At 32.1% G+C, this 12,272-nt stretch overlaps 1 protein-coding gene across 1 annotated transcript in view; it reads right to left on the minus strand.

The window, feature by feature from the left end:
- Positions 1 to 525: 525 nt before the first annotated feature.
- The window catches only part of LOC106878776 (1-acyl-sn-glycerol-3-phosphate acyltransferase alpha), a 70,834-nt gene continuing 59,087 nt past the window's right edge, over positions 526 to 12,272 (minus strand). The window contains exons 3-7 of the mRNA XM_014928105.2: positions 9,518 to 9,693; positions 9,310 to 9,405; positions 5,465 to 5,537; positions 3,858 to 4,342; positions 526 to 983 (exon numbers count right to left, since the gene is read on the minus strand). Of these exons, the coding sequence (XP_014783591.1) occupies positions 3,858 to 4,342; positions 5,465 to 5,537; positions 9,310 to 9,405; positions 9,518 to 9,693 (830 nt within the window). The 3' untranslated portion in view covers positions 526 to 983. The remainder of the gene's footprint in view (positions 984 to 3,857; positions 4,343 to 5,464; positions 5,538 to 9,309; positions 9,406 to 9,517; positions 9,694 to 12,272) is intronic.

Genomic DNA, 12,272 nt, shown 5'->3' on the forward strand with positions numbered 1-12,272 from the left:
AATATCTAATTAATGCTTTTTTCCTCATTGCATAATTATTCCTAATTAACTTTTCATTTTTTCCTGCATTTAATATATGAACATTTACTTAACCATTAGTTTCATATGGATGGCATCTGAATTATTCTATTTCAGCAATTTTGTAGCTTATTTTAACCACTTGAAAAACTTTGCTTCGAATAGCCAACCTCTATGCAATCACTAAACCTGCCAGTAATAGAATTTAAACTGGCTGTATCCAGCCCAATATTCTATTTGTTTTATGGTCAAACTGGCTACAATGTCATTCAAAAAATGTACAACCATAGCATTGAAATCTTAATGTTACAAAACAATGCTCAAGTAATTCAAAATAATATGAATAAATAAGCATTATAGTTTATAAAGTAATCTGAATGCTAAAGGGTTAAATGTAAATTAAAATATATATATATATGTAAATAAGATACACAGTTAACAAGTCAATAAAATTTTAATTTTCTTTTAATCAATAATAAGAAAGAAATGAAAAACATTTAAACACAGTTTAATTTTTCAAATTTAATTTATAAGAAAGAAAATACAGCCAATGTTAGTGTTCAGATATGTAAATATTTCCAGAATAAATTATTTTCTGGGAGTTTTGGTTTAAAACAAACCATTGTCAACATGATTTTAGTCTTTAGAAAGAATATCAACTTGAAATGTTCAGTGAACAGTGCAGGTAGGAATGGGAAAGTGAGACTTGTGTAATCACAGTTAGATTCTCCCCAAAATGGAAGAACAGAATAGGGAGGCAGGAAATGTAGGGAGTGGAAAGTGAGGGATGTTGCTGCATAGCTACAACTGCTGCAGCTTGCATCTTTGCCACTGCTCTTAGACATAGCAGTCAATAGGCAATTGGATATAGAAGTTCAAGTTTCAAGGACACCCATTTTGAGACTGAAATGTTACCTTGAACTGAGATCATTTTTCAAGTCCATTATTAATTAATGGTCATATTTCTGAAAAAAAAAAAAAATATATACATATATATGAGAAACAAGTAAAGAGGTCTGGAAAGTGTGTGTGTGAGACAGTAAGAGAGAGAGAGAGGAAGAGAAAAATAATTTCTTATATTTTATTACTTTACATTCTAAGTAAACATAAGTTTTGTAATTTTATATATTTACAAAATACTCAGCAACTAGATGAAAATTATTTCTGGCCCTAAAGGGCATATTAATTAATTTTTTATTGAGAATATGTTTCAAGCCTTACTCTAAAGCAATTTAAAGGGCCTACAAAAATGTGCAGGTCTGATAAGTGAATGGTCAGAGTCCCAGTTGCTTGGTTGGATTATATTCAGATATAGTGTGTCAGAAACACATGTTATCACTGGTTGACTGACTGTTTATATCATGAATTTCGAGTGGTATTGATTTGGCTGTTGGTGTTTGTTTAACTCTTTCAATACCAACCCAACTGAGACTGACCTGGGACCCATGTCATCAAGCTGCATGTACCAAGGTATATCTCAGATAGAGTCATGGTCTAAATTCTATTATCCATATGAAGAATAACACAAGATTTCTATAGCTAAAAGATGTATTATAGTCTTCTGTATGAACCATTTTTGTTTAGTAGTCTTCAAAAGACAGTAAGAAAAAGAAAAAACTTAAGATGCAAAATTTGATATTATACCAAAAATTAATAAAAGTAGTGTATTCTTGTTAGAAATATTGTAATGAAAAGGCTAATATGAATTTAACTTAATACAGAGAACTTTTTAGAGTCATGTTTGAAATGATAAAATTCCTATAATTATTTTCTAAAGTTTAATTATAAAGTCAACTTGTATACATTAGAAAAATTTAGTCAATAATATGTAGAACTATATCAAATCCACTGGTAGTTTGCTTCTATTTTAAAAGTTTCAATAATCACCTCATCTCTAAACCATAGAAGTAAACTAAAAAGCAAATAGCTAAGTGTGTAGATGGCTTCTTGAATCATTTTCTAAATAATTCTATTTTGCTATGCCAATAAATGTACAACCTTGAACATTTATTTAAACATTCATTCATTGCTACTTGAGCAATTAAACAGAAAATCTACACTTTGTTGAGGTCAGAATAAGACCAAAATGTTTTCAGTTGTCTCCTATAATAAGTAGAACTTGAAGAAAGAAAAAAATATATTAGTCAGAGACTAATGTTTTTGTTTTTCTCATTGTATATTTATTACTAACATTAAATACATGATGCATTAAAGGTTTACCTATTGAAGATGACAGATCTAAACTGTAGTTAGAGCAATGTCCCAGCCACAAGCTGGTAGAAAAGCTCTGTACCCTTCAAATATGTACTAACTGACTATAGTAATCCATCCAACCCATGTTAGCTGTAAAGTATATGTAAAATAATGGTAATTATTAAATGATAACACTAATTTACCTATTGTTTTTTTGATGCTGATGGTATCTCAGAATTATTTTCTAAAAAGCAAATAGTCTAGGGGAAACTATTCAGAACGTGACTGAGAAACAAAGATTTAACAATGAAGATACTATACAAAGTTATTTAAGATTGGTTTTTAAAACCAATGACATCAGACTAAAGAAGCAACATGATATTCTCTGAGCCAAATTATCTTTTTCATTGAGGTAAACTGTGCCAAATAGAGTAATCATGATAAAAGAATATTGATATCAATGATGATTATAATGATAATGTTAGTAATGATGTTTTCATTGTTGAATAGCTTCACTCATCCTGACCTGAACATATCCATGATATGGATATAGTTTAATGATAAGTTAGGTGCAACTCATATCAAGTTATAGTTTTGTCTGGGATTCTGTACACTGTCATAGTGTTTGTATGCATGCTGTCATGCAAGCTGGACACTGTTATAAAATAAAGTGCAGCATAATAGTTTTGGCTAGATGGTAAGTACAACTACCCGGTAGCTGTACTTGCTGTCTAACCAAACCTAAAAAATTCAAGGTAATCATTGCAATAAAAGTAGGCCAGGTGGACTTAGTTAATGATTGATTATTTCATTACCTTGGCATTTATGATAATGGACTGGCAACCAAGCCATAGCTTTTATGCTTTGAGGTGATGTCAATAATTCTTTTCTAATGATGTGGCATGTTTTGTACTTATATATCTATCTAAATGCTTTAAGAAAGAGTAAATGTGAAAGTGTTGACATAATTTTCTGGAGTGTTGTTAATGTATTTTTTGTCTGTGAATGTGGTTGCCAAGAATTACACTTCTCATAAACAGTAAGAGTGGAAATAGTTTTCAATGAAGAAAACTAAGCCAAACAGAAATATGTAATTTGAATATAAAGTTTAATCCTCTAGCATTTAAACTGACCATGTCTGGCCCAAATATTCTACTACTTTTATATTAAAGCTGACAAGAGCCAGCCTTTCACACCTACCTTAAAATGTTATTCTAAAAATAAATAATCACATTTTAAAAATCTTGGAGTTATGAGATAATGCATGATTAATTCAAAACAATGTGAACAATTAAGCATTACATTTGACAGAGTAATCTGAATGCTAAAGATGTAAAGTCATGATCCTTAATCTTTACAGTTGTTCTGCATATAAACTACATTGGTTTAAAATTTTGGCGTAAGGCTACCAATTTTAGGGGAGGGGGTAAGTTGATTATATTGACTTCAGTGCTTCATTGGCACTTATTTTATCAACCCCGAATGGGATGAAAGATAAAGTCAAGCTTGACAAAATTTGAACTCAGAATGTAAAGATGGATAAAATGCTGCATATAAACTACATTGTTAGTTATTTTAATTTTGTTCTGTATCTAATAAAAGGGTGTTATGTGTGTTCTAACCTGTTAAATAACAATAATACCTACTCATTTTTCTGCTTCTTTGAAAGAATTTGCTTTTACAAGTTCCTGTGCTTCTTTAACTGTCTTTGCCACAATTTTCTGAGCTAATTCTTCTGTATTTTCAGTTTGTTTGCTTTTATTTATTTTCCCCATGGTAACATGTGCCTCAGCAACTGTTGTTTCTCTAATTCTGTCAGCATGTAGTTTCTGTTCTTCCTTTGTGCTAACATCTGGACTGATTGTTTCTACATTAGTCTCAACAGACTCTTCTTCAATTCTTTCTAAGACACCTAATCCTCCAGAATCAGTCAGTGAACTTGGTGACACTGATAAGGGTCGTTTCTCCTTTGAAGTATTTGAACTGCCGAAAACAATAGGTGAAACTTCATGGGAAGTTTTGTAATAGACATTCTCCATCTGAATTTGGAGTTTTTCACATAAATCATTGACATCTGTTGATTTCAGACCAGTTGTTGGGGTTGGAGGTAGGATAGTAATGATAAATTTACCTATAGTTAACAAAAGGAAAAAAAAAAGAGAGAAGAATGAAAATAACACATTGAATTTGCTCATATATTTTCAAAATGAGGGGCATATTTAAAACAGTGTGTTTAAAAAGCATGAAATATTTCAAACTATATTAGACAACCAGTATTCTCTGCCATGTTACTAGATTAAAGTTAGAGAGAGAGAGGGATAATAAGAAACAAGTATAAATAAAAGAAAAAATAGAATAGATCCCACATTAGCTAAAATATTTATGCTGTTAAAGGTTAGAGTGCATCTAATTTTCTTTTATGAAGAAAGCAAAAGCTAGAATATATTCTGATTATTAAAAAAATAACCCCATTCCAGTTAAACTTCAAACATCTATTGAAGCTTTTTATTTTCTCTCATAATTCTCACTAATTAAGAAATTAATACAAATATTCTTCAAAACCTTCATGCTTCCTAAAATTTGCCTACAGTACACTTGATGCCCCTCACTCCATTTTTTTTTAATGACTTATTTACTGTTCACTTCCTGTGCATATTCTATGTACTGTTCATGCAGTTTTGCTCACTTCTTTTTTGATGAGTTGTAGTTCATTGTATACAGTAAGCTCATTATATAATATATATATATATATATATATAAACTATTGCATCATCTATTTGTTATCATAGTTGAAGTAAACTCTAATACTTGATAGTATATTTTATTACTTTCTTATCATTGTCTTTCAGAAGAAGATTAAGTTCCATTGTAGCCAGATTTGACATAACATCAGTTATGTAACCATACTAGAAGATTTTCTTGTTGCTTTCTCCAAATGAGCTTAAAGCCTACAGTTTGTATGAAAACATCAGACATTTTCAGGAGTATAAATGAGATAAGTGAAGTGAAATGGCTAAATCTGGCAATACAAACTAAATTTCAGATTCATACGTACTTATGGCATTTATTTGTATTACTACTAGCAGCAAATCTTTGTTAACCAGTAAAATGCTCAGCAATTATAAAATTTAAGTAGCTTACACAAATGAAACAAGGTTTTTTATGACAAGCCTATGAAAGAATGCTCAAAAATTATGAAGCAACACTAAGCTAAAAATCATTTCAACTTTGAAAGAACTCAAAATATAATTACCAGGCTCCAACTTTTTTTCGTTTTTGCTATAAAATGGTTGAAATGACGAAAAGATCACTGGTACAATTGGGACCTGAAAATAAAAGTCATCCATAAGTTAACTCTTTCAACAAATTCAACTTTTTAACAATTAATTATGGAACAAAAGGGTCTGTCTTAAAAACTAAATTCTTTCTTGGATCTTTTAAATCTTGTTACCATATGCCCCAAAACCCAATAAGTACTGCAACAGGTACCGATACCTTGTGTCAGCTTTGGTATGGCTTCTGCAGCTAGATGCCCTTCCTGATGCCAACCACTTCACAGTGTGTATTATATACTTTTCATTTTATTCTTTTATTTGTTTCAATCATTTGACTGTGGCCATGCTGGAGCACTGCCTTGAAGGATCTTAGTTAAACAAGTCAGCCCCAAGACTTATTTTTAAAGCTTAGTACTTATTCTATTGGTCTCTTTGCCAAACTGTTAAGTTACGGAGACGTAAACACACCAACACCAGTTGTCAAGCAGTGATGGGGCGGGGGACAAATACAGACACACACATAGGTATATACATATGCGTGCACACACACACACACACACACACACACATGACAGGCTTCTTTCAGTTTCCATTTACCAAATCCACTCACAAGGCTTTAGTCAGCCCAAGACTATAGTAGAAGACATTTGCCCAAGGTGCCATGCAGTGGGACTGTACCTGGAATCATGTGTTTAGGAAGCAAACTTCTTACCACACAGCCACACCTTTTTTAGATACTTTTTATTCATGCCATTGGTAGAAGGGCAGTTGCCAAGTAATTTGCAAGACAAAAGAGAACAGAGGTGAGGGATATCTGAGAGGGAGAGGTGAATTTATGCCATGTGTTGAATGGCTAAAGTATGATAGAAGGACAAGTATAGGTGTCTCACTATAGAGGGGATACGTGACTACCACACATTATATAAGGGCGAGTGGGAGTAGTTAGGAAGGAGATAAAGACAGTAGTGATGGAGTGATTAAATGAGGTTGAAGTAGGATTTGTTCTTCCTAGTAAAACCCGCACCAGCAATGACTACCTAAACACATCCATGGGCTGTAGGGTTGTTGCCTGAGTGGTGCAAAGGTGTCATCAGCCAGGAGTAGTAGGGAGTCGCCAACACATGGTGGAAATGGTATTGCACTGTTACAGCTCATTCCCCCATACTACTACTACTACTACTATTGGGAAAATTCTGCATAATGATGAAGCCTTAAAAGTCAGCATTGTCCACCAGTATCTCAACTGTCCAGATTAATAACTTCTACATTTTAATTAATTAATGTTTCAAATCTTCATTGGTTTACTCCCCCTCCCCCCGTCTCTCTTTGCTAATCACTCTCATTACTATTATTATCCACCAGCACTCTTCTACTCAGTATCAAATTAACCATACATTTTGGATTAAAAGATTTTGTTTTTAAATAGATTTGAATAATTCTATGAGGAAAAACAATGAAGCTTTGTTAATATATAAAAATCACACAATGAATATTAGCTACAATGGATTATACATTAATTTTTAATTGAATTATTATCAATAGCTCAATTTATTAATGGAGAAATTTGTATTTCAGGCATAAAGGCTAATGAATTTATTAAGAATCAGTTCCGTGCTTATGTGGTATTCCAATGTAACAGATTTTAAAAAAATGACAATTTGAGTAAAATTATGTGTGTGTGTGTGTGTGTGAGTGAGTGAAAAGAATAAAACTCTTAATGAAATGGATACATTTACAGTGAAGTAATTCATTACAGCTACTTAATTTATCTAAAGCTTTTAAAGAGAGATAATTAAAAATGTTTTTAAGTGATAATAAAAATTTAAAAATATTAACAAAAATAAAGACTCATCAAATAGATTTTTTTTTAATACTTTACAGTATGCATTAGTTCATGACTCTAAATATCAGTATTTAGCATTTAAACTGGCCATATCCGGCACAAATACTCTATCAGTTTTATGTTCAAGGCAAGACAGATCTAACCTCTTGCATCTATTTTATAATGGCCTTCTAATAATAATAAAAAAACTAAAAGAAAACTCACATCATTGAAATATATAAGCATATAAGCATTCCGTTTAATAGTTATCTGAATACAAAAGGGTTAAAATTCACTGGTGAAAATTGCTAAGCTAATGTAGTTCAACTAAATGATATTATTACAGTTTACTGAAATAGAAAGTAAATCGGTTATTACTTTTGTAATAACCGATTTACTTTCTATTTCAGTAAAAACTATATTATCATTCAAGTTCAATATACTCAGTTTGCAATTTTCTCATCATATGATTCTGATTGGAATTTAAACTTGTTACCAAGAAGTCAATTTTAACTCCATTTTAAAAATCCAATGAGGCTTCATGCTGTTTTTTTATTTTCCATGTCTTTTCATAATTTTAATATACAAAGCACTTTAAAATTCTGGGTTTTTTTTCTTGACTATGGTGGACCAATGTTTTTGCAATAGCAATTGTGCATCAGTAATACATTCATCTAATTCATGATAGCATATAATAAATGGAGGGAAAAATAATTGATATATATATATAAATTAATATAAACAGCTAGGTGCAATGTAATACCATAAAGGAAAAATTTAATCGTCACTAAGTGTGACAAAGGGTGCTGAAGCACCTACTTTGCTAGAGATAAGAGTTAAAATACTCCTAAGAAGAATGCAACATATAGACATATACTGACAGGGGAGGTAACTGCCCAATGACCGTTGCTAGGATCACCAGACTAGCCCTAGTTTTGCCTATATATATATATAAATAATATATAAATGTAAGCATATATCCATACATATATGTACATACCTACATCTATATGTATACATGCATGCATATATGGGTACAGAACATCAAAAAAACGTTAAACACAATGAGAAACGAAAACATAGAAAATAAACATTTTTCGAACAACGAAAAAAACAGAGAAACGAGACATGCAACATAAAGAGTATACCCCTTCGTCAGTTGTCCCTGTTTCATCTACTCCGCATTTCGAAGGCAAAGACAAATATATATATGTGTGTGTGTGTGTGTGTGTGTGTGTGCGTGTGATCTATATTTAACATCTGTGTTCCATGCTGGCATGGGTTGGACAGTTTTACAGATTTGACAGGTCAGAGGACTGTCAATTTCTAATACCTGTTTTGGCATGGGTGTTATAGCTGGATGCCCTTCCTAATGCCAACCAATGTACAAATTGTACTGGGTGCTCTTTCCTGCCACTGGCACTAGTGAGGTCATGAAGCAGCTCACAGACAAGACCCCATGATTGAGAGGGAGTAGTATTGAGAGAGGTGTCTTATGCCAGGTGTTGAGAGGCAAGTATGATAGAGGATAGGAACAGGTGTCTTGCTGTAGAGGAGAGACATGACTATCCCAGCTGGAAAATGAGAAAAGATGGTGGTTATACACACATATACAACTACAGGGAAAGAGAAAACTTGGAGAAAAAATTAACTACTGAGGTATTGATGCATGTGTGAGAGTGAGTTCTATCTATGCAGATTATATTCATTTTAGTTATCATAGTTTGATTATAAAGCTGATTCAATCACTACTAGATAACGGAAGATGAGACATTCACCCTTTAGCATTCAGATTACTCGGTCAAATTTAAAAGTTATTAATTCACATAGTTTTGAATTAATCATATTGTAGCTCTGAGATTTCAATGATGTGATTGTATATTTTTAGAGTGATATTTGTAAGAGGCCAGAATGTGACAGTTTGAACATAAAAACAGGTGGAATATTTGAGCCAGATATGGCTGGTTTAAATTATCAAAAAGGCAAATTACATCAGCATACCTGGGACTGAACTGCCAAATGAAAAACACCCTTTTTGAAGGGTAACATGCGTCCATCACGATTTCGAGTACCTTCTGGGAATGTGAATAAGCGAATCTGAGAAAAAACAGATGAACAAATATAAAAGTCAATGCAATATTCAACAATACCAAGATTGACAGCAAATAGAAAAAAAAAAAAATTTAGTCTTAGAAATAAAATAATGTACCTGTTTTTTTGTAATAATTTCTGCTGTATCCACCAGCGTTTTTAGTGCTTTTTCATGATTTAAACGATCAATAAAGATTGTGCCACAAAGCCAGGCAGCTACACCAAATACACCAGTATATAAGAGTTCTTTTTTGGCTAAACTAGTGCAGTAATCTGGCCATATTTCCATCATACCTAGAATAAAATAAAATAAATAAATTAAAATCTGACAGAGTTATTGCTATTTAAACTATAATTAGACAGATGAAAATATGACAATCATTTTGTAACTTTTGTAAAATAGGTAAATTTATTGTAGCCTTTATTGAAATATGTGGTTTATTTTAGGAAATCTTAAAAAACGAAAACAAGAAGTAGGAAGGAGTTCAGAGTGACAAAAAGATAAAATTTTAACTCTTTAGCATTCGGATTACCCTTTCAAATGTATTGCTTATTTATACACATTGTTTTGAATTAATCATGCACTATCTTGTAACTTTGAGATTTTGACGAGGTAACTATTTCATCATCATCATCATCATCGTCGTCGTTTAACGTCCACTTTCCATGCTAGCATGGGTTGGACGATTTGACTGAGGACTGGTGAAACTAGATGGCTACACCAGGCACCAATCTGATTTGGCAGAGTTTCTACAGCTGGATGCCCTTCCTAACGCCAACCACTCAGAGAGTGTAGTGGGTGCTTTTTACGTGCCACCGGCACGAAGGCCAGTCAAGCGGTACTGGCAACGGCCACGCTCAAAATGGTGTATTTTATGTGCCACCCGCACATAAAATACATTTATTTTTAGAATATTGTTGGTTTGGTGTGAGATGCCATACCTGGCTGGTTTGAACCTAAAACAGGTAGAATATTTTGGCCGGACATGGCCAGTTTAAATGCTAAAGGGTTAAAGTAACATAACATCTTTTAAATGGAATTGTAACAATATGCTTTATAAGAGTATTTTGTTGACAAGAACATTTTTCAAATAGCAATTTTCCATTTATTTAGTCCAAAAATCTCAAGTTTCAAAATGTCATCCCTCATATACAAATCCAGCCTCTGTTTTGAAGTTATATATGGGCACTAATAGACGTCAGTAATACTTATCTAAATTGAAACAAGCAGAACAAGCTAGAAGAGATATGCAGATATATAATCAAATCACTTAAATCTATTACTTTGTTTCTGTTCTAGTAACCTAATTGAAGTGATAAAATCTTGAAAGAATGAAGCATAACACAGATATCGATAAATGATGAACTGAAGGACTTTGCTGATTTGATCATCACCATGTCCCTAACACACTTTAATATTGATTTATTTTCGAATCAAAGGTAAAATTAAAAAAAAAATCAAAAAATTAAAATACATAAAATATTAATTTCCACATAACACTTCCTTATTTGCTTTAACAAAGTAAAAAAAAAAAAAAAAAAAAAAAAAAAAAAAAAATCAATAATCTGATACCTTTAAATTCAATTTGTGCAAATCAAAGACATTTCACATCAAACCTAACAGCAGTACATATGCAAAAAGTAAGGTGTTTATGTTAGAAAGCAAGCATTTATAATTTTATGTCAGAAAGCAAGCATTTATAAACCAATTACAATTCCACAGGGTATTTCTATTTTCATCTATTCTACATGTTAGTGTTATGAAGAATAACAATATTTATATAATTCATTTTTGTATCTGGTTTGCGAGATTCTTTATGTGAATTCGTGTGTTGAAACAAATTTTTTTTTGTGTCTGGGGAGTCATACTGCCTTAATAGTCAATGTCCATTGACAAGGTGGCAAAAACAATGAAAATTTTGGAAAGGAAAAAATATAAATAACAAGTGGATATTGAACTGGTAAGTGTGTTAGATATTAAGGCAGTATGACTCTCCCCAGACACAACAAAATATTTATATAATAATATCATAATGCATATCAATAATGATTTCTAACATTGGCACACAATCAGAAATTTTGAGGCAGGTTACAGTCAATTAACTCAATCCCCAGTATATATTTGTGCATCAACATTGGGGAGATGAAACGTAAAGCCAAGCACTGTAGAATTTGAATTCGGAACAAAGGGATGTAACTAAATATCACAAGATATTTTAGTTGTTACTTGACTGATGTATTATCTTTTATCTTTTACTTGTTTCAGTCATTAGTGTGTGGCCATCCTGGGGCACCACCTTGAAGAATTTTTAGATGAATGAATTGATGCCAGTACTTATTTTTTTTCTTTAAGCCTGGTACTTATTCTATTGGTTTCTTTGCCAAACTGCTAAGTTACAGAGACAAACATACCAATACCAGTTGTCAAGCAGGGGTGGGAGACAAACACACACACACACACACACATATATATATATATGTATACAGAGTTGTTCAAAAAGAATGAACTGATTTTATTATGCAATATTTTAATAAGGAAAAGCAATGGAAAACTCCAGCTAAGTCACAAGTATTAACTCACAATCAGCTTTATTTCCTATCTTACAAGTGTTCAATGTGGCCACCACCTGCAGCAAGGGCAACATCAATGCGATAAGAGCATTCCTCCTAGACGTGTATCAGCATATCACCACCCCAAGTTGATTGCTGTTGTTATTCATTTTTTTCTTGTGGAAATATGTAAAAGATCGTGTTTATGTTACACTGCTACCCACTAACCTCGATGACCGTAAACATTGAATACTTGTAAATAATTGTGACTTAGCTGGAGTTTTCTATTGCTTTTCCTTATTAAAATATTGTGTAATGAAATC

Source organism: Octopus bimaculoides, chromosome 2 (genome assembly GCF_001194135.2).
Source record: "Octopus bimaculoides isolate UCB-OBI-ISO-001 chromosome 2, ASM119413v2, whole genome shotgun sequence".
NCBI lineage: Eukaryota > Metazoa > Mollusca > Cephalopoda > Octopoda > Octopodidae > Octopus > Octopus bimaculoides.